General features: G+C 42.5%; 1 protein-coding gene across 2 annotated transcripts; it reads right to left on the bottom strand.

Annotated features, from left to right (window-relative positions):
* Positions 1-812: 812 nt before the first annotated feature.
* LOC311133637 (RING finger protein 207-like) lies at positions 813-21,861 on the bottom strand (the record flags this gene model as incomplete). 2 transcript variants are annotated; one of them, XM_084167162.1, is made up of 18 exons in its annotated part: positions 1,297-1,529; positions 1,666-1,778; positions 1,889-2,006; positions 2,159-2,210; positions 2,377-2,562; positions 2,691-2,868; positions 5,070-5,176; positions 5,507-5,575; positions 5,673-5,741; positions 5,939-6,011; positions 6,798-6,844; positions 7,373-7,498; positions 16,354-16,429; positions 16,511-16,592; positions 17,746-17,890; positions 18,000-18,135; positions 21,391-21,581; positions 21,850-21,861. In XM_084167162.1, 18 exons carry the CDS (start codon positions 21,859-21,861, stop codon positions 1,297-1,299), a joined length of 2,013 nt encoding a protein of 670 aa, XP_084023288.1. The 2 variants fall into 2 exon arrangements, with proteins under 2 accessions (XP_084023289.1, XP_084023288.1); XM_084167163.1 differs by lacking the exon at positions 21,850-21,861 and having other exon boundaries at positions 813-1,529; positions 1,686-1,778.
* Positions 21,862-22,665: the final 804 nt, after the last annotated feature.

Below are 22,665 nucleotides of genomic sequence, written 5' to 3'. Positions count from 1 at the left end.
AAATCCTGCAGTGCCAGACGTGTCCCCCTGCTTAAGCCAGTACATGTCCAGGCCCGTCTGAAGTTTGCTAGAGTGCATTTGGATGATCCAGAAGAGGATTGGGAGAATGTCATATGGTCAGATGAAACCAAAATAGAACTTTTTGGTAAAAACTCAACTCGTCGTGTTTGGAGGACAAAGAATGCTGAGTTGCATCCAAAGAACACCATACCTACTGTGAAGCATGAGGGTGGAAACATCATGCTTTGGGGCTGTTTTTCTGCAAAGGGACCAGGACGACTGATCCGTGTAAAGGAAAGAATGAATGGGGCCATGTATCGTGAGATTTTGAGTGAAAACCTCCTTCCATCAGCAAGGGCATTGAAGATGAAACGTGGCTGGGTCTTTCAGCATGACAATGATCCCAAACACACCGCCCGGGCAACGAAGGAGTGGCTTCGTAAGAAGCATTTCAAGGTCCTGGAGTGGCCTAGCCAGTCTCCAGATCTCAACCCCATAGAAAATCTTTGGAGGGAGTTGAAAGTCTGTGTTGCCCAGCGACAGCTCCAAAACATCACTGCTCTAGAGGAGATCTGCATGGAGGAATGGGCCAAAATACCAGCAACAGTGTGTGAAAACCTTGTGAAGACTTACAGAAAACGTTTGACCTGTGTCATTGCCAACAAAGGGTATATAACAAAGTATTGAGAAACTTTTGTTATTGACCAAATACTTATTTTCCACCATAATTTGCAAATATATTCATTAAAAATCCTACAATGTGATTTTCTGGTTTTTTTCTTCTCATTTTGTCTGTCATAGTTGACATGTACCTATGATGAAAATTACAGGCCTCTCTCATCTTTTTAAGTGGGAGAACTTGCACAATTGGTGGCTGACTAAATACTTTTTTCCCCACTGTATGACCATTAAAAAAAATATCGACTGAGGAAGCACTCTCCCTCTATATGTTATTGCAGGTCTAAACCATGCATCGTTGATTGAGACATGGTAGTCACAGTCACTTCCTCAGCATAAAGCTCCAGATCCTCCATCCATTCAGTCCATAATGAGGTGATGGTCTACTGGTCCATCAGATTGATCTTTTCACATTGTCGAGTGGGATTGGAGGAGATTCACCCCCCTCTCAGTGAGTCCATTGACTCCAATTAGTGAGTCATTGAGTCCAGTGAGTGTCAGTGGAGTCCTCTGAGACATGTTTGTCTAAGGACTCACCTCTGAGCTGATGACAACACCTCCCTGCCAAGAAATGTCACCATGAAATGTCAGGAGCGGCTATCTGAACAGAGGAGAAGGTCACATGCTGTCCCTGTCCTGTTGTGTTGAGCTGGGGGCCACAAAGGAAACGGGGGGGGAGGGGGCAGTGGAACATGCTGGTTTATAATGGCATCTCATTGTGATTGGCTGTCTGCCTTCCTGGCCAATGGTAGTCGTTGGTCTTGATGGAAGCCTCATCAGACTGTATGATGAGGGAACGGTTGTCCGTGTTCCTTTCCCAGTCACTGTTAGTGAGACAGGTGTGGTCTTCACTGCCAAGGAAAAACATAGAGAGGGTTCACAGCTCGCATAGTGTATACAACACCTGCATGATTATAAAATTGAATTTGTCCCAGTTTCCGATCATTAGTTAATCTGTGATGTGCTACCGATGTGGTGACTTGCTACTGAGATGTGTGGGGAGGTACCTGTGTTGTGTGTCCATGGCCATAGAGGTGTCCTCATAGATTTTCAGCATGGTTTCTGTGCGGTCATCATGAAGCTCTTTGAGCTCCTGAAATCTGGATTGACCAGTATATTTTACTTAATTATATATTTGACATTGGATTTCTGTATTTTGTATCGATGGAGTTGTAGTTTGTAAGGGATTTGAACCGTATCTTGTTATTACCTGGGTTCTAGGCGCTCCTTAACCTTGGCGATAGACATGATGTATGGTCCAATCTGTCGGGCGATGGTGGTCAGGTACGAGTTCTCCTGCTTCAGCTGCTGCAGGTCATGGAGCTGTGCTAGAATGTGGTTGAACACAAATACCATGTCAAAGTACAGAACAAAGCACATGCATCACATCCAAACATGGGATTAGATCATGATGCATGTTACCAAGTCCACATTTACATCCATACAACAGATCGATGTTTAGTTTACGGGTAAACCTTACCTTCATAGATCTCCTGCTCATTAGTGACCCTCTGAAAGGTCTCCTCCCAAATCTAAAGGGAAATAATGTTTACTTCCTTTAATAATGCCAAATCATTAATAAGGCCAAGTCATTAATGTGCACATAGGCTATATTAAAGGATATATAAGCTGCTGTATAATCACACCTTGACCTCCTAAACATGTTGCTGCTGTTAGATATGGGGCCTGTGGACGTACCTCTTCAAACAGAGCCCTCATGGTCTCCACAGAGGAGTACTGGGAGGTGATCTGTCCGTCGATGTGCAGGGAGCGGTCCAGGATCTCCCCCATGGTGTCTGTGTTGATGAGGGAGTGGTGCTTGGTCAGGTCCCTGTGTAGCTCCTGTACCTGGTCCTTCAGGTTCTGGATCTCAGTCTGGAGGGTCTGGGTCAAACGCACACACACATGAATGTACGCACGCATGCGCCAACACTGTCACAGACACCCTATCACAAGTGAAGTGGCCAAGTCACTCTACCCATAGTTGTTGTCATTGTGGTCATGTCACTCACCCTGTAACTGTTCTCATAGTTTCGGCAGTGCTCAGTGAAGGGTGTGTCACCCCCCTCTGCCAGGAGGACCTTGGTGCAGATGTAGCGGTGGGAGGTGGGCTTTCTCCCCGCGGCCGAGCCCAGGGGCATGTCACTGAGGGATGGGGAGCGGCACGACATGGAGAGGGGGGAATGGAGCCTGAGGGAGGGGAGATAGAACCACAGGGTATCATCCATCGGGCAGCCTCATCCTGAGTAACAGTTATTTTCTTTGCCTCAATTGTGTTGAAGGATCAAGAGCCATCCTCCTCTGGGTTATGCACCAAAACCTCAGGTGAGGTAAAGGTGTGTATCTATTGAAGGCTCTAATTATATACTTACATAAAGAATGGATCAGAGAGTACCTTTTACAGCCTATCTATCCCATTTGATATAAATCTACTGTCCCTTATGTTCAATAGTATATTCAGTTCTCCTCACTGCTAATGTTCCAGAGAGAGTGATTCATAGTTGAAGCGTGCACCTCAAAACCATAACTCAACACAGGCTATTCAGATAATGGCATTCTGAAGACCATGTTTACAACTAACAATGTAAAACATTTGCTTCCAGTTCAGAAAATAACTTTGCTATAAAATCTAGAACAATAGAACCATTGCTTCATATACTGTATTTGCAACAATTGGAAATTATAAATATTGTAGACTGTACTTGAGTCACTTTTGAGGCCTGGCTGAACTGAAAACAGATAATTCTCCCCGTCTCCAGCGAGCTTTAAGACAAAGAGACAACCAGGACAGACAGACAGTGGGCCCTGACCTGGCTTTCCCTCACTCCTTACCACCACCACTAGAGTAATAGATAGCTATTCCCTTAATACTGTTGACCACTTTAACAGACTTTTCTAACACTTAATATTACCATCTTAACTAAATGTTTACCATAGTTTACCATTGTACACCATTAATGAGGGAGGATTATTTATGTTGCCAATGAAACATGGAATAAACTCTGGAATATATAACAGATGGAAATATCATTAGCCAGTAGGTAAAGACATATATTCTATAATTACGGAAAAAGTTTATCAGCACACAACTGGAGAAGACATGCAGCTTACCTGGGCTCTGGGATGCTTTTAGTCCTGATTTCTTGCCTGGCACATGCCCTGATACAGCAGTAGAACTATTCCTAGAGTGAGTCTCTGATTGTTTGCTGTGAGCGTCTCTTTCTCACCCTGCCATACGCATTTAGTCCTCTGAGCATCCACTTGCTGCCCCCACCACTGATACCAATTTAAGACATTGGCAAAAGCAGTGACATCAGTGGCATGGAACAAATTGGCCCTGCCACTCCTGTGTGCCTAGCTACCAGATGAATCCTGGAGAGTTCTGTGAAATTCTGATAAAAATAGTGCCAGCCTGCTCAGTGCCATCCCCACCCACTCAGTATCCTACATGGAGGGGCACTGGTTGGGAGGGAGGACTGTCAGTATGTTGGGGGTTTGGGAAAAGGGGGAGTTACAGACCTGTGAACAGTTGGGAGTGATTGATGTGGAAAATTGGTCAGGGAACATGCGTCACTTGTGTCCACATAGACAGGGACAGAGTCTGCATCTGAACGAGTTTGTGAGAACAAATGGCTCCATTCTGAAAACAAATTACCCCCTATGTCTGTGTCAAAAACCTACAACTATAGCTTACACCAACTAGGAATCAAGGCTCTGGAAGGAGACATTTTGATTCTGTTAAAACTCTACAGCTAAGCTCAGTGCAAGCCCAGTGCTGAATTTGGGTCCAGTCGTCCTCACTGGATCTTATACTTCAGCCAAATACATTCACACCCCAGTATGTGTGTGTATTGAGAGTCATACTGTTATGTGTGTCAAGGTCTGCTTGGGATCCAGAGTGTGTTGTGATATCCAGACAGACACAGAGCCTTGCTGGAAAAAAGCTATTTCCTGGAACCCTGGTTTTGCGCTGGCCCAGCCCACTGTTATCACCCGTATTTCTGGCACGGACAGGACGGGACTAGCGCCTGCTATAACAGGAAGACCGCCACCAAAAAGGTGAATTACGTAGCCTAAGCATGTCTGTGGCCAGAGTTTACAGGCAGACAGGATAACTGACATAGTGGGGCTCACAATGGCGTCTCCTTCCCTCTCTCTGTGGTTATCGCCATCTGCCAGCTGTGCTTCCAAGAATTGTTTATATTTTAACTCATCTTTTAATCTCAGGAGATTTTTATATAATCTCATATTTTATATGTGTGAATGTTTGGGTCCAGAGTTTTGGTCTCATAAAAAAGCTCCAATTGGACACTGAAAGACAGAGATTAGGGAAGATTTCAAAGTTTTCAAGCTTACATTTTGCACAAGAGTTAAAGGCCAAGCAGACTCACAGGGCTGCAATACTAGTTGCTCCGGTAATGGAGGCTGGGCGGCGCTGTCCCAGCAGCAGCAGAGGCTCGAGACAGCGAGCAAACTCACCCCTGTAGTCTGTGTTAATCTGAGAGGAGAGAGAGATCATCTGGGGCAGAGTTTGGCTAGCACCTTTCTTTGAAGGAAGAGACAACACATTTACTGTAGGTATAGTATTCAATGCTAATTCTACATGACACCCTTACAAAATAATATTGCAGTCAGTGTGCAGTATGACTGCAATTACAGTGCAGTATAACTGCAGTTCAACTGCGTCCAAAATACCACAGTCGACTGCATTTACTGCGCAGTTACTGCACTTTTACTGCAGTTTCAAAATTGCAATATTTTTTTGTAAGGGCAGTGCGGAGTGAAGTCACATTGTTTTGTAAGATCAGAGTAGACAAGCCACACTCACTTTGCTGCTTTGCACTGGTCGCAGTCGATGAGGAAGCTTCACAATCCTCCTCAGCCTTTCCATGAGTTGCTGTGGAGGAGAGAGACACCATGTTTGATGCAAACCTCTGGTTAATTTACCCATTTTATCTTTGATTCTCTTCAGAATATAAAGTGCCAGTACTCACATATCCCATGTCCAGAAACTCAAACTTGTTGGCTGAGCTGAGAAAGGCTGAGCAGGTGACCAGGTGAACCTTGGAGAGGGCATCAGAGAGGGTCAGAGGTCAACCACACTTGAGGGAATAATTAACTATTCAGGTAATAATGAACAATCTATACCACTGTCAAATGTATTTATGGGTATAATTTAGCTCCATATGAGTTGAGCAATTAGTTATAGGCCTACACTGTTAATTACAGGCCTGGAGATATAGAGATATCATGATCTAACCTGCAGGGTTGGCAGGAGGGCAGCAAGGTGTGAGAGCTGCTCCTTTAGCACCTTCTCCTTTTCTTCATGTTGGCTACAAACACACACACAACATTTCCACTACACATCTATCCCCTCCATGAAGAGGGTTAAGCAATACCCACACAACACCACAGAAACCCATACTTCATATATCCAGGTCCTTATCTATGTTCTGCCCTCCGTAACAAACACATACACACCGACAGACACTGAGACGGAAACACACAGCCTGCCATAAATAGCCTTTAACTCCCTTCCGGGAATCCAGACAGTCACTGGTCCGCTTCCAGGCAGCGAGCCGAGAAAGATTGAGGATGCAGGGCACAAAAATCTCAATAAAGATCTCTACACAATGCAACCTGATACACTCCCTCCCACACACACTTCAGGGCAGTAATGTTGCAGTCCAGTAGCCCCCAGGATCTAGCTTCCTGCTCCACTAGTTGTGATGGACTGCTACCAGAGAGTAAATATCAATACCTCAGAGGTTATCTCCACATTTTCATTGATTAAATGTAACCATGAACTACATGGAACAACGAGTAGTTGTAATGAAGCAGTCCTCACGCTGTTTGCCTAGTCATTATTGTTTTAATTGTTTACTGTGAAGTCTATCTCATGGGGCCAAATGGAAACTAGCCTACACCAGGGTGTGACATATAATGGCTGCAATACATTCGTATTGGTAAATGAGATTTGCTAACCCTGTACAACTGTTCAATGTAAAGCACATTGAGACCTAGGGGAAATTGCTAAATTCAATCCATGCCTATCAGATTACCTATGCATTGTTTTTCTGGCATCAAAGCAACAGTTTCATAGCAGAGTAATGCAGTACCTCTGAGCCGCTCGCAACAGAATGTTCTTCCTCTCAGCCAGTCTTTCCTGTCAGATGAGAGCAGAGAAACAGTTAACCACAAGGAAAATTGATATGAAAATGGCTGTAGGCTATGAAAACCTCTGCTAGTAGTAGGTCTACTGTGAAAAGACTGTTGGCCTTGTTTGCCACCCTCCATTTTAGAAAATAACTGTTTAGGGATTTAACTTCTGATGAGTTTCCTCTAAAATGTACTTTTGTGGTACATATTGACTTGTAATTGTACCAGTATGGGTTTGGTTTAACTCCATTCATGGAGTTTTTGTTGAGTGCAGAAGACCCTTGTAGTCTTGTCACAAAAAGAGCAAGAGAGACACCCAGTGGTGAGGCACCATCATAGCATCTTCAAAGTTATATATTCCATGTAAAGGGATATCACATATTCAAATTTGGAATCATATTTATTGTGTTGCACTTAGATAGTTAAACTTTACAATGTTTATTTAATACATTCATATCTCAATAACAACATAATCAACATAATCTTCTTTTTTTTTTTCAGGTGACCTGAAAATAGTCATTTAATGATATCTTACCTGCATACTGTTGAAGAGGTTGCAGATTGCATTCTCCTCTTCCTCCATATTGGAGCACACCTCCCCTATCATGGCCCTCAGCATGATAATAGCCTCACGGGCCGATGTCTGCAGCTCCTTCACTGCCTACAGCGGAAGCAAGGCTCACACATGGTCATGGTATATTTTCTCACTCACCTGTGGCTAAATCAAATACACATTATCATATGCTTTATCTCAAACTCAAGACCCACCCGTTATCTTTTCAAAATCAACAACATAAGCATACTATATTATGTCAAGTAAAATACAGCATGGAAACAACGTTGCTGAGGGAGATTCATGCTAGGCCATGGAGTTGTGAGGACTATAGGGGAGAGTGGGGTAAGTTGAGCCAAAGAGGTAAGTTGAGCCACCCTTGTTTATAGGTAACCGTACACAAAATTAATCATTTGACAAAATATTTAGGAAGAGGTCATCATTTCATGGAGTCTGTAAAGGAAGAAACCACATGGAAAAAGTGGTAAGCAAACAGATTTTCACCATGTCAAATGAATTTGTGTTAGAGGTTTTATGATGCTTGCATCTAAACCAAAGTAGATCATTTAAAGATTGTTGTATACATCAGTTGGGGACTTGGATTCTCTATAAGCTTCAATAGGAGGTCCTAAACCTAGCATAAAATTGCATCCTTGTAGCTGTGTGGGCTAATATAGTAAAAATGTTTGCCTTGGCATAAGTTGAGCCAATGGCAAGTTGAGCTAATTGAAGCGTTTTCTTCCCAGGCGTAATGCAAGGCATTTTCGTTGGGATATGAGGTAACAACAGGTTAAAAGTGTAACAACAAAAAAAAGTACAAAGGGTTTGTTAGGTGTTAAGCCTGTGTTAAAATATGCTTAAAATTATTCAAATACAAAAAGCAATTGTGATTGTGTTGAATTGTGTTTGAATGGGTTTGAAAAGGTAGTGGTAATATTTCATTCAGTACAGCAATTTGTAGGGGGCTTATTGCCGCGTTCATGTGCTAGTTGGAACAAGGAAACTGACATTTCTGACTTGCTAACTGATTGTAGTTATACCTGTGCCGCGTTCAACCAGTTAGCAAGTCGGACATTTCTGAGTTTCCTAGTTCCTACTAGCACGTGAACGCAGCATAACTTACCCTGTCCCGCAGCGCAACTTACCTCATACCCGGGGTAAGTTGTGTCTAGAGACCACTTTTGGACAAGCTATGTTTTAAAAACTGTAATGTTTACATTAATTCTGATTATTTCCAGGCATACACATCATCCTGAAATATATGTAGATACACTATATATACACAAAAGTATGTGGTCACCCCTTCAAATTAGTGGATTCGGCTATTTCAGCCACACCCGTTGCTGACAGGTGTATAAAGTCGAGCACACAGCCATGCAATCTCCATAGACAAACATTGGCAGTAGAATGGCCTTACTGAAGAGCTCAGTGACTTTCAACGTGGCACCGTCATAGGATGCCACCTTTCCAACAAGTCAGTCTATGCTAGAACGGTTCAAACGCGAAGTGGTAGGCCACACTAGCTCACAGAACGGGACTGCCGAGTGCTGAAGCGCGTAAAAACCGTCTGTCCTCGGTTGCAACACTCACTACCGAGTTCCAAACTGCCTCTGGAAGCAATGTCAGCACAAGAACTGTTCGTCGGGAGCATCATGAAATGGGTTTCCATGGCCGAGCAGCCGCACACAAGCCTAAGATCACCATGTGCAATGCCAAGTGTCAGCTGGAGTGGTGTAAAGCTTGCCACCATTGGACTCTGGAGCAGTGGAAACGCATTCTCTGGAGTGATGAAACACGCTTCACCATCTGGCAGTCCGACGGACGAATCTGAGTTTGGCGGATGCCAGGAGAACGCTACCTGTCCCAATGCATAGTGCCAACTGTCAAGTTTGGTGGAGGAAGAATAATGGTCTGGGGCTGTTTTTCATGGTTCGGGCTAGGCCCCTTAGTTCAAGTGAAGGGAAATCTTAACGCTACAGCATACAATGACATTCTAGACGATTCTGTGCTTCCAACTTTGTGGCAACAGTTTGGGGAAGGCCCTTTCCTGTTTCAGCATAACAATGCCCCTGTGCACAAAGCGAGGTCCTTACAGAAATGTTTTGTCAAAATTGATGTGGAAGAACTTGACTGGCCTGCAGAGAGCCCTGACCTCAACCCCATCAAACACCTTTGGGATGAATAGAACGCTGACTGCGAGCCAGGCCTAATCGCCCAACATCAGTGTCCGACCTCACTAATGCTCTTGTGGCTGAATGGAAGCAAGTCCCCGCAGCAATGTTCCAACATCTAGTGGAAAGCCTTCCCAGAAGAGTGGAGTCTGTTATAGCAGCAAAGGGGGGACCAACTCCATATTAATGTACATGATTTTAGAATGAGAATTTCGACGAGCAGGTGTTCACATACTTTTGATCATGTAGTGTATCTTTGTTAGAAAGAATACTATGATTCCCTTGACAGAGTGATGCTGAATGTAAAAAATGGCTCAATTTCTCCGCTACAGAGGAATACTGGGATTTTCAGTGGGTCCTTGGAAGTTGTCGGAAGGTATGTTTTTGGTTTCACATTGGTTCTGGGAACGAAGCCATACGATTCCTGACATACTGTAGTAGTTAAAATGTTGCATGTTAAAAAGGTATTGTCGGACATTATTCATTCTAATCAGACAGTTTTTTTACATGGGCGATACATAGGAGATAATATAAGGCAAGTACTGGAAACAATAGAACACTATGGAAAATCTGGGAAACCAGGCCTACTATTCATTGCAGACTTCGAAAAGGCATTTGATACAGGACGACTGAGGTTTATATATAAATGCCTGGAGCATTTCAATTTTGGACAATCTCTTATAAATTTGGTTAAAATCATGTATAGTAACCCTAGGTGTAAAATAGTAAATAATGGCTATTTCTCAGAATGTTTTAAACTGTCAAGAGGAGTGAAACAAGGTTGTCCACTATCGGCATATCTATGTATTATTGCCATCGAGATGTTAGCTATTAAAATCTGATCCAACAATAATATCAAGCTTAAAAACAAAGGTGTCATTGTACGCTGATGATTCATGTTTTCTTTTAAATCCACAACTTGAATCCCTCTACAGCCTCATAGAGGATCTAGATACATTTTCTAACCTCTCTGGATTACAACAAAATTACGTATTGGATCACTAAAAAATAAAAAATTTACATTACCATGTAGTAGCACTACTGGGTGATCTGAAAAGTCATAGTCAATCGATCAATAATATAATAATACTTTTAGCAAAGATGTTTATTTTCAATTCACAAACTGTAGAAACAATGAGAATAGAAAGGTTCAGAACTTTTGTAAAACATCACAGTACAGTTGAAAAATATATGGCAAATTGAAATCCAATATGGATGGTGTTAAGAGATAGATGGGAGGTGTTGAATGGACCTGAAGGATGGGACTAATAACAACAACTAATAACAAAAAGATAACTAGTGTAAGACATGCTGTGTCCATAATAAGTATATACAGTGGGTGGAAAAAGTATTTAGTCAGCCACCAATTGTGCAAGTTCTCCCACTTAAAAATATGAGAGGCCTGTAATTTTCATCATAGGTACACGTCAACTATGACAGACAAATTGAGAAAAAAAATTATCCAGAAAATCACATTGTAGGATTTGTAATGAATTTATTTGCAAATTATGGTGGAAAATAAGTATTTGGTCACCTACAAACAAGCAAGATTTCTGGCTCTCACAGACCTGTAACTTCTTCTTTAAGAGGCTCCTCTGTCCTCCACTCGTTACCTGTATTAATGGCACCTGTTTGAACATGTTATCAGAATAAAAGGACACCTGTCCACAACTTCAATCAGTCACACTCCAAACTCCACTATGGCCAAGACCAAAGAGCTGTCAAAGTACACCAGAAACAAAATTGTAGACCTGCACCAGGCTGGGAAAACTGAATCTGCAATAGGTAAGCAGCTTGGTTTGAAGAAATCAACTGTGGGAGCAATTATTAGGAAATGGAAGACATACAAGACCACTGATAATCTCCCTCGATCTGGGGCTCCACACAAGATCTCACCCTGTGGGGTCAAAATGATCACAAGAACGGTGAGCAAAAATCCCAGAACCACACGGGGGGACCTAGTGAATGACCTGCAGAGAGCTGGGACCAAAGTAACAAAGCCTACCATCAGTAACACACTACGCCGCAAGGGACTCAAATCCTGCAGTGCCAGACGTGTCCCCCTGCTTAAGCCAGTACATGTCCAGGCCCATCTGAAGTTTGCTAGAGTGCATTTGGATGATCCAGAAGAGGATTGGGAGAATGTCATATGGTCAGATGAAACCAAAATATAACTTTTTGGTAAAAACTCAGCTCGTCGTGTTTGGAGGACAAAGAATGCTGAGTTGCATCCAAAGAACACCATACCTACTGTGAAGCATGGGGGTAGAAGCATCATGCTTTGGGGCTGTTTTTCTGCAAAGGGACCAGGACGACTGATCCGTGTAAAGGAAAGAATGAATGGGGCCATGTATCGCAAGATTTTGAGTGAAAACCTCCTTCCATCAGCAAGGGCATTGAAGATGAAACGTGGCTGGGTCTTTCAGCATGACAATGATCCCAAACACACCGCCCGGGCAACAAAGGAGTGGCTTCGTAAGAAGCATTTCAAGGTCCTGGAGTGGCCTAGCCAGTCTCCAGATCTCAACCCCATAGAAAATCTTTGGAGGGAGTTGAAAGTCTGTGTTGCCCAGCGACAGCCCCAAAACATCACTGCTCTAGAGGAGATCTGCATGGAGGAATGGGCCAAAATACCAGCAAGTGTGTGAAAACCTTGTGAAGACTTACAGAAAACGTTTGACCTGTGTCATTGCCAACAAAGGGTATATAACAAAGTATTGAGAAACTTTTGTTATTGACCAAATACTTATTTTCCACCATAATTTGCAAATAAATTCATAAAAAATCCTACAATGTGATTTTCTGGATTATTTTTTTTCTCAATTTGTCTGTCATAGTTGACGTGTACCTATGATGAAAATTACAGGCCTCTCTCATCTTTTTAAGTGGGGGAACTTGCACAATTGGTGGCTGACTAAATACTTTTTTCCCCCACTGTAGGTTATACAGTGAGGGAAAAAAGTATTTGATCCCCTGCTGATTTTGTACGTTTGCCCACTGACAAAGAAATTATCAGTCTATCATTTTAATGGTAGGTTTATTTGAACAGTGAGAGACAGAATAACAACAAAAAAATCCAGAAAAACGCATGTCAAAAATGTTATAAATTGATTTGCATTTTAATGAGGGAAATAAGTATTTGACCCCCTCTCAATCAGAAAGATTTCTGGCTCCCAGGTGTCTTTTATACAGGTAACGAGCTGAGATTAGGAGCACACTCTTAAAGGGAGCGCTCCTAATCTCAGCTTGTTACCTGTATAAAAGACACCTGTCCACAGAAGCAATCAATCAATCAGATTCCAAACTCTCCACCATGGCCAAGACCAAAGAGCTCACCAAGGATGTCAGGGACAAGATTGTAGACCTACACAAGGCTGGAATAGGCTACAAGACCATCGCCAAGCAGCTTGGTGAGAAGGTGACAACAGTTGGTGCGATTATTCGCAAATGGAAGAAACACAAAAGAACTGTCAATCTCCCTCGGCCTGGGGCTCCATGCAAGATCTCACCTTGTGGAATTACAATGATCATGAGAACGGTGAGGAATCAGCCCAGAACTACGCGGGAGGATCTTGTCAATGATCTCAAGGCAGCTGGGACCATAGTCACCAAGAAAACAATTGGTAACACACTACGCCGTGAAGGACTGAAATCTTGCAGCAAAGCACATATACATGCCCGTCTGAAGTTTTCCAATGAACATCTGAATGATTCAGAGGAGAACTGGGTGAAAGTGTTGTGGTCAGATGAGACCAAAATCAAGCTCTTTGGCATCAACTCAACTCACCGTGTATGGAGGAGGGGGAATGCTGCCTATGACCCCAAGAACACCATCCCCACCGTCAAACATGGAGGTGGAAACATTATGCTTTGGGGGTGTTTTTCTGCTAAGGGGATAGGACAACTTCACAGCATCAAAGGGACGATGGACGGGGCCATGTACCGTCAAATCTTGGGTGAGAACCTCCTTCCTTCAGCCAGGGCATTGAAAATGGGTCATGGATGGGTATTCCAGCATGACAATGACCCAAAACACACGGCCAAGGCAACAAAGGAGTAGCTCAAGAAGAAGCACATTAAGGTCCTGGAGTGGCCTAGCCAGTCTCCAGACCTTAATCCCATAGAAAATCTGTGGAGGGAGCTGAAGGTTCGAGTTGCCAAACGTCAGCCTCGAAACCTTAATGACTTGGAGAAGATCTGCAAAGAGGAGTGGGACAAAATCCCTCCTGAGATGTGTGCAAACCTGGTGGCCAACTACAAGAAACGTCTGATCTCTGTGATTGCCAACAAGGGTTTTGCCACCAAGTACTAAGTCATGTTTTGCAGAGGGGTCAAATACTTATTTCCCTCATTAAAAATCAATTTATAACATTTTTTACATGCGTTTTTCTGGATTTTTTGTTGTTATTCTGTCTCTCACTGTTCAAATAAAAATACCATTAACATTATAGACTGATCATCTTTGTCAGTGGGCAAACGTACAAAATCAGCAGGGGATCAAATACTTGTTCTCCCCACTCCACACTTAACCAGCATGGCTACCACAGCATTCTGCAGCGATACGCCATCCCATCTGGTTTGTGCTTAGTGGGACTATCATTTGTTTTTCAACAGGACAATGACCCAAAACACACCTCTTGGCTGTGTAAGTTATAAAAAAAATAATGTATGCACTCACTAACTGTAAGTCGCTCTGGATAAGAGCGTCTGCTAAATGACTAAAATGTAAAATAAAATAACAGTAGGGAGGCTATACAGGGGGTACCGGTACAGAGTCAATGTGCGGGGACACCGGTTAGTCAAGGTAATTTAGGTAATATGTACATGTGGGTAGAGTTAAAGTGACTATGCATAGATAATAAACAGAGTAGAGATTTTTGTTGCCCCATGGGGTATTCACATTTACACCCCAAGTGGCAATAGATTTCAGGAACTTGGCGCTGTGCCACTGTGAGCTAACTGTCCAGACACTGTTTGGGATGAGTTGGGAGACAATTTTACTGCTGCTCTTTAATTATTTTATATTTTTATGTTTTATTTATCAATTTTTTTACTAAACACTTATTTCTCTTAATACAGCATTGTTGGTTAAGGGCTTGTAAGTAAGCATTTCACTGTAAGGTCTACACCTGTTGTATTCGGCGCATGTGGCAAATAACATTTGATTTGATTTGTTGTGACAAGGTAGGGGTGGTATACAGAAGATAGCCCTATTTGATAAAAAACCAAGTCCATATTATGGCATGAACAGCTCAAATAAGCAAAGAGAAACGACAGTCCATCATTACTTTAAGACATGAAGGTCAGTCAATCCGGAAAGGTTCTAGAACTTTTAAAGTTTCTTCAAGTGCAGTCTCAAAAACCATCAAGCGCTATGATGAAACTGGCTCTCATGAGGACCGCCACAGGAAAGGAAGACCCAGAGTTACCTCTGCTGCAAGTTCATTAGAGTTAACTGCACCTCAGATTGCAGCCCAAATAAATGCTTCACAGAGTTCAAGTAACAGACACATCTCAACATCAACTGTTCAGAGGAGACTGCGTGAATCAGGCCTTCATGGTCGAATTGCTGCAAAGAGACCACAACTAAAGGACACCAATAAGAAGAAGAGACTTGCTTGCCCAAGAAACACGAGCAATGGACATTAGACCGGTGGAAATCTGTCCTTTGGTCTGATGAGTCCAAATTTTAGATTTTTGGTTCCAACCGCCATGTCTTTGTGAGGCGCAGAATAGGTGAATGGAGGATCTCTGCATGTGTGGTTCCCACCATGAAGCATGGAGGAGGAGGAGGTGTGATGGTGTGGGGGGTACTTTGCTGGTGACACTGTCTGTGATTTAGTTAGAATTCAAGGCACACTTAACCAGCATGGCTACCACAGCATTCTGCAGCGATACGCCATCCCATCTGGTTTGTGCTTAGTGGGACTATCGTTTGTTTTTCAACAGGACAATGACCCAAAACACACCTCTTGGCTGTGTAAGGGCTATTTGACCAAGGAGAGTGATGGAATGCTGCATCAGATGACCTGACCTCCACAATCACCTGACCTCAACCCAATTGAGATGGTTTGGGATGAATTGGACCGCAGAGTGAAGGAAAAGCAGCCAACAAGTGCTTAGGATATGTGGGAACTCCTTCAAGACTGTTGAAAAGCATTCCTCATGAAGCTGGTTGAGAGAATGCCAAGAGTGTGCAAAGATGTCATCAAGGCAAAGGGTGGCTACATTGAAGAATCTAAAATCTAAAATATATTTTGATTTGTTTAACACTTTTTTGGTTACTTTATGATTCCGTATGTGTTATTTCATAGTTTTGAGGTCTTCACTATTATTCTACAATGTAGAATATAATAAAAATAAAGAAAAACCCTTGAATGAGTAGGTGTGTCCAAAACTTTGACTGGTACTGTATATGTGAAATTAAATTAAACGATGATGTATGTTGATGTTAATCTTATGCTAATGCTAATGCTAACAATAGCCTAATATATTCAATATGCTGTAAAGTATTGTTTTTTAACAGTTTCACTCAATTCATTCTAATCAACCTAATAATTATGACACACCCCTCACTATTGTCATTGGTTGCACTAATTGCACTTTTTTGTCTACATAACACTGTTCAAGCATTCATGACATTACCCTGAAGAAGGCACAGTGACGCCGAAACGTTGGTGGTTTACCCAATACATTACTGGGAGGTTATACATAGAGTGTGCGACTCTCTTTGTTTTTCTAGCTGGGACAACACACAATGTATCTAGAGAACAAAAGTCACAATTCACTCACCAGCACTGCCTGGTCTAGTATCTCACAGCCTTGCATGTATGCTGTCTCAATATCGATGCAGTGTGTCCGGCTCTCCCTGTGGAATTTAGCAGAAACCTAAATTAGCTTAACTAACTGTCTGAATCTGTGGCGTCGCTGTAGTAGGAGCTTCACTCACACTTGCATGTCTCTGAAACACTTGATGCAGAGCATCGACTTCTTCTCTGTGGAGAACATGATGTAGGGCTCCTCGTGGAGAGCTGTGTAGACAAACACTATGTTAGACCATCACTATCACATCACTGTTTCCTTACAATAAGATAATCATCCATGAACATGTTGACAATTCTGTCAATCGGTTAGGTAACGCTTTACATTAAGTTGCCCCTATTACTATGTAACTAACACAGTAATAACTGTTAACAACATATTAGTTACATAGGTTTTACAGTGTCATTACATTGTAATAGGGTTGTTGCGGAATCAGTTAGTACACAATTGGAACAAGGAATGTGAAATTACACATTCACTTGATGAAGGTTATTCTACATGTGTAACTACTGATGTTATTATTACACATTATCTTGTTCCACTATATAACTAATGTTTTGTAATTACACATTTGAAAGTCATCTGTGAATTACCATGTTAATAACTAAATCTGATCTTGGTACACGTAACTACAAGGTGCCACTACCATTGAATCAACATGTAATTCCAGGGTTGATAAATAGGCTAGGACCTGCTAACAACAATTAAAACAAGGCAAATTAACTACCGGTCATTTTCAATTAGTTTATTTCTATGTTATGACCTGGCTCAAAGCTGCTCAAAGGCTATACTGAATTAAGTATAATGTAAGAACATTGTAGTTACATAGGATATACTTGTAGTTATCATGTACCTACCCAGGAGCAAGCAACTGAATGTAAAATGAAACCCAGTAGGGTATAACCTTTATAGTAACTATGTAGTTACAATGTAACAACCTTTGCAGACAATAGGATAACCAGGAGAACATTAGGTATAACCCTTATAGTTACATTACAACTCTGTAATTACAATGTTGTTACAAGGGATATACATGTATTTACAATGCACATACCCAGGAGCAAGCAACTTAATGTAAAGTGAAGTGTAATTACACAGTTATTTCTTAAAGATTGTTAGATTGTACAATGTAACTAAAGGGGTTATACCTAATGTTATCCTGTCTCCTAATTTCTCCTGGTTAGCCTAGTAAAATCTATGTAACTACTATGTTGTTAACAGTTATTATTGTGTTAGTTACGTAGTAATAGGGGCAACTTAATGTAAAGTGTTACCATAGGTTATTATTAGATAACAATGTAATTATAGCTAGATGCTGCTGAGCACTTGTTGTAGTGTGAACATAATACAGGTGGTACTCACAGCACATCCGGTGGCCCACTTTGGTGCGTTTGGCCAGGAACACGATCTCATGGTGGGAGAACATCTTGGCCTTGTGTGTGGAATCCCTGCAAGCTCCACACAGGGGCTGGCTACACGTGTTACAGTAGTACATTGGCCCTGTGTCCTATAACACACACACACACACAATATGATCCATGATAATAAAGTATCTCTATTAAGATCTATAGCATGGTTTGTTAGAGTTATTTCTGAGAGCATCTGTTGTGAGATACCTGTTTGTTACTCTCTTGGTCACAGTTGGCACACTGGACTGTCTCTTCACAGTCATCAGTAGAGTTATCAACCAGGAACTTCAGCAGACGGTCCTCTGGTGGGAGTGCATTCATCCCTTTTACAATTGATGGGTATCTGTGACACAGACGGATCCAGCAACAAAAGCACAGTAAAAATGTTTGATGCAGTGCTTCATTCAGATTTCTATTTTTCGCTACACTGATCATAAAAAGTAGTGAGTTGCATTCCCATGGCTCTCCAGCAGATGGTGCAACATCATATCTAATCACAGAAGCTTTGCTAATATACTCTGAATTCAGTACCTGACAGTACTTTTTTTACTACAGGTAAGATGAATGGCATGTCATAAACATGTCAAACAAGAATTCATTTACAGTTTAAGTATGCACCCTCTAACATTGACCTGGTGTTTACACACCCTGTACTGGGAAGTAACATTGACCTGGTGTTTACACACCCTGTACTGGGAAGTAACATTGACCTGGTGTTTACACACCCTGTCCTGGGCTGGGAAGTAACATTGACCTGGTGTTTACACACCCTGTCCTGGGAAGTAACATTGACCTGGTGTTTACACACCCTGTCCTGGGAAGTAACATTGACCTGGTGTTTACACACCCTGTCCTGGGAAGTAACATTGACCTGGTGTTTACACACCCTGTCCTGGGAAGTAACATTGACCTGGTGTTTACACACCCTGTCCTGGGAAGTAACATTGACCTGGTGTTTACACACCCTGTACTGGGGAGTAACATTGACCTGGTGTTTACACACCCTGTCCTGGGAAGTAACATTGACCTGGTGTTTACACACCCTGTCCTGGGAAGTAACATTGACCTGGTGTTTACACACCCTGTCCTGGGAAGTAACATTGACCTGGTGTTTACACACCCTGTCCTGGGAAGTAACATTGACCTGGTGTTTACACACCCTGTACTGGGGAGTAACATTGACCTGGTGTTTACACACCCTGTACTGGGGAGTAACATTGACTGTAAAATAATAAGGAGTACCCATGACACTTCTACTGGTGCAAGTTTTGCTGGAAATGTTCCTTGATTCTGTCAGGTGCTTTGACAGGAACAGAGAGAGTTACCAACTGCCTGCCATAAAAACTCTGGGCCCTAGTTATTCATGTGGTCAATAAAATGTCCTGTACCTCTGCTCTAGAGACCATGGTGGAATGGCAATGATGTAAACATGCCTAGCCTACCCTTCTCCTCCCTCCTCTCCAATGTTTATCTAGTTTACATAGCAACAGGGTTTATTGTGTGCTACTAATAGCAGTGTAGCAAATTCAGAGATTACATGGTTCTTGAGTGAGTGGATGGTAGTACTGATGAAAATAGCAACAAACAGCACTTCCGTATTCCACTGGGCCAGGGGGACCTGCAGGGAGAGAGTGTGCCCACTGGGTTATCTCCCCTGGGAACACACTTCGCTCTAGCAGCCTACAACACAATGGTCCACTCCATAGATCCATCTACTCACACCTGCAGGCTCTTCAATACCTGGAATGAGGAGAACTCTGGTATAAACTATGCCTGGTCGAGAGCCACTGGGAACCATTTCTAAATAGGGAAACCACCCCATAGCAGTCATACTCGCACCAACTATGTTTTATTTAACTTATTATCATATCTATCTTGCATGATCAGAATGTGATCCAGTGTTTGGTTTTCATCTCAGATATGTAATCACAGAGCACATGAGGAACAAAGCAGCAACCATAGCAGTTGTGGGCTCGGGCAGGCAGGGCATCAAACCCCTCTGGACCTGTAGAGATCTACAGGGACAGATTTAGCTGTAGGCTTTGATACTATCAGAATTTGCAGAAGGGATAATCTAGCAGACAGTTGTAGGATTATTTTACAGTCTGATGACCTGTGGTCAACCCCTTTCTCCCCTACACAGAACATCCAACTTAACCCAGGGTGTTTCAAAATTACCTAATGTCAGAGAAACGATTTGGACAGAAATGATTTCAAGCAATCTACTGTTTGTTTGGCATCACGTTGGGGAGTTGATCAGGGGACCTCAGGATATATTCAGGCAATGGACTGAAATGACTGATCATGTCAGCTGCATACTGTCCCACTGGGCACATACGTCAATTCAACATCTACTCCACGTTGTTTCAATGTAACTTATTGAAATGACATGGAAACAACATTGATTCAACCTGTGTGTGCACAGTGGGGTATCTGTATGATGCAGTGTATCAGTTTGGCTGTGACATCATCCCCAATGTGTTGCTCATCACTACTTGATCCAGTGATCTAAATAGGGTTACCACCCCTTTTCTTTGTGTATCTGCTTGTGTTTTCGTGTTTGAAGATAATCAGAGATAAGTGATAAATTCATATGCTGAAAACTCTCTTTAGTGATAGAAAAGGCCCAATCTAAGATTAGTTTTATTTCCAGTATAATCTATTCCCTGGAGAAGTTTTGTTCCACATAGCCCTGTGCTCTTTGATCAGTGAGAGCTAATCCAGAGGGCCTTTAGGTAATACTGTTGGCCATGACTCATTCTCCAGTAGGGGATAAAATGGATAGGGCACTGTGAGGTCACATTTAATTGCCCTGAGCTCCCGGCTCCATTGCCAAGATGCCTGTGTAGGTTTTGTTGTAGTGTGACTGCATGGTGGCCTTAACGGAGCTTGCCCGTCACGCTGAGCGTTCAGCATGGTGCTAACTCAGAGCCAGGGCTGACCCTGCAGCTGTCCCAGCCGCTCAGACCATCCTGCCCTGGTCGGGATCACTCTGAGCCATAGTCCTGAGCAGACTGCTTGACTTTCATCCACTAAGGCTAGTATTGATTGTAAGGTTAGGCGAGTCCCTGTCATGTTTTCCATTCATGTGTAGATCAGAGTTGGCTGAGAACTGGAGAGAGTTACACAGATTCTTAAGGGGATTCCACCTACTTCATAGCCAAGACTGAGATGCAATGCCTTATGCTCAAACCCAATGTTTAAACACGTAACTATAGATCTTGAGCCATAAGATTTCTGGAAGTCCTGGCCCACCAACCCTTGTCAAAATAATGCAGATTTTGAAACCAGTACAGAGCTGCACAGCTAAAGACATTTGAATGTTTCAAGTGAGAAGCCTTTATGACACAATTCAAATGTTTCTAATAGTAAGTACAATACTATGAAAGCAGGTAATCTTCTGTTGCAGAAAGGCCATGACATAAATATATGGGATTATCTTTGTCATTTTCAAACAAATCCTTTCTAGCAAGAGGTCACCACAAAGATAAAAATGTGGTTGGGGTCATTTAGTTAGTCTTGGACATAACAATAGTGTCAAATTAAGTGCACAGCTTGTGAATTCAGAATGCTTCTTTCAGTAAATTAAGTTCCTTACCCGCAGAGGGGGCAGTTGAGACGGCTTTCATTGACTCTGCTTTGTAGGCAGCGCGCACAGAAGATGTGGTAACAGTCTAAGAGGCATGGGTGCTGGTACTGCTCATGGCACAGGTGACAAAACAGGGGATGGACATTGGCACAGTCCACTCCACACAGATTATCCAAAGGAGAGAGGACACCCCCTGCCATCTACAGAGATAGTGTAGTGATAGTGAATCCCTTAGGATGAACTTTTTTTTAAACAACTAAACTGACATTTAAAATCAGCCATGATGTAAGTAGGACATCATGTTTGACTTCACATATAGAGTTTGACATCATATGTGGAAGGAGTGGAACTGGAACATTAGCATTAACACACTGGTACCCAGGCTAATGCAGTACATAATACTTCCATGACTTTAGTCTCATATAGTTGGAACAGTTAGGTTAGAGATAACTTCCCTCTTTCACTTACCTTGCCAGCCATGGTATAAGTCCTCAGTGCTGTGATGAAAAAACACACATGATGTCACATGAAAGTTATATTGTTTTGTAATAGTAGTACTTCTATTGTAGCCTACTGCTCTGTATGTCCAATCAAACCCCCAACAGAAGAACTCACTGTAAAAGTGTAGTGGATGGAGTCTGTTCCTGCATATGGACAGCACGGAGCGCTACTGTCTTACCTTTCAGTGGTCCTATCAGCTACCCCCAGCAGGAATGACAGCAATGCAGAAACTCTTCTGGAGTGGCCTGGTTGAGCCCTGATGCCAGGCAGCTGACTGCTCCCCTAGCCAGCAGCCATTCTGCTCACAGAGTGGGGGACTGGGGGTGGGCCAATGGTGCAACCATACTGTTACAGATGACAAAAGGGAAATCAGATATTGTTGCCATGTCAGCAGGGGAAAAATACCCCTAATATTGAATATTCTACCCTTAATTAACCAGGAAGCAGGGATTGAATGGGTATCACCACCAACCGCCATCCTGCAGTCTCAGAAATATTGAAATGAGGGCAGCCTTTTTGACTCAATTGTAAAGAGAAGCTATTTTCCTTTGAACAACTCAACAGGATTTAGAGGATACATGTAGCCTACATATGCCTGTTGAAGTTATAGCCATATCAATAATAATTGGGGCGGCAGGTAGCTTAGTGGTTCTAATCCCCAAACCGACTAGGTGAAAAATCTGTCGATGTGCCCTTGAGCAAGGCACTTAACCCTAATTGCTCCTGTAAGTCGCTCTGGATAAGAGCGTCTGCTAAATGACTAAAAAATGTAAATGTAAATAA

The sequence above is a fragment of the Coregonus lavaretus genome (assembly GCF_964263955.1).
Source record: "Coregonus lavaretus genome assembly, chromosome: 8".
NCBI classification, from domain to species: Eukaryota; Metazoa; Chordata; class Actinopteri; order Salmoniformes; family Salmonidae; genus Coregonus; species Coregonus lavaretus.
The sequence above is the reverse complement of the archived record's forward strand: the minus strand, read 5'-3'. Positions and strand labels throughout refer to the sequence as shown.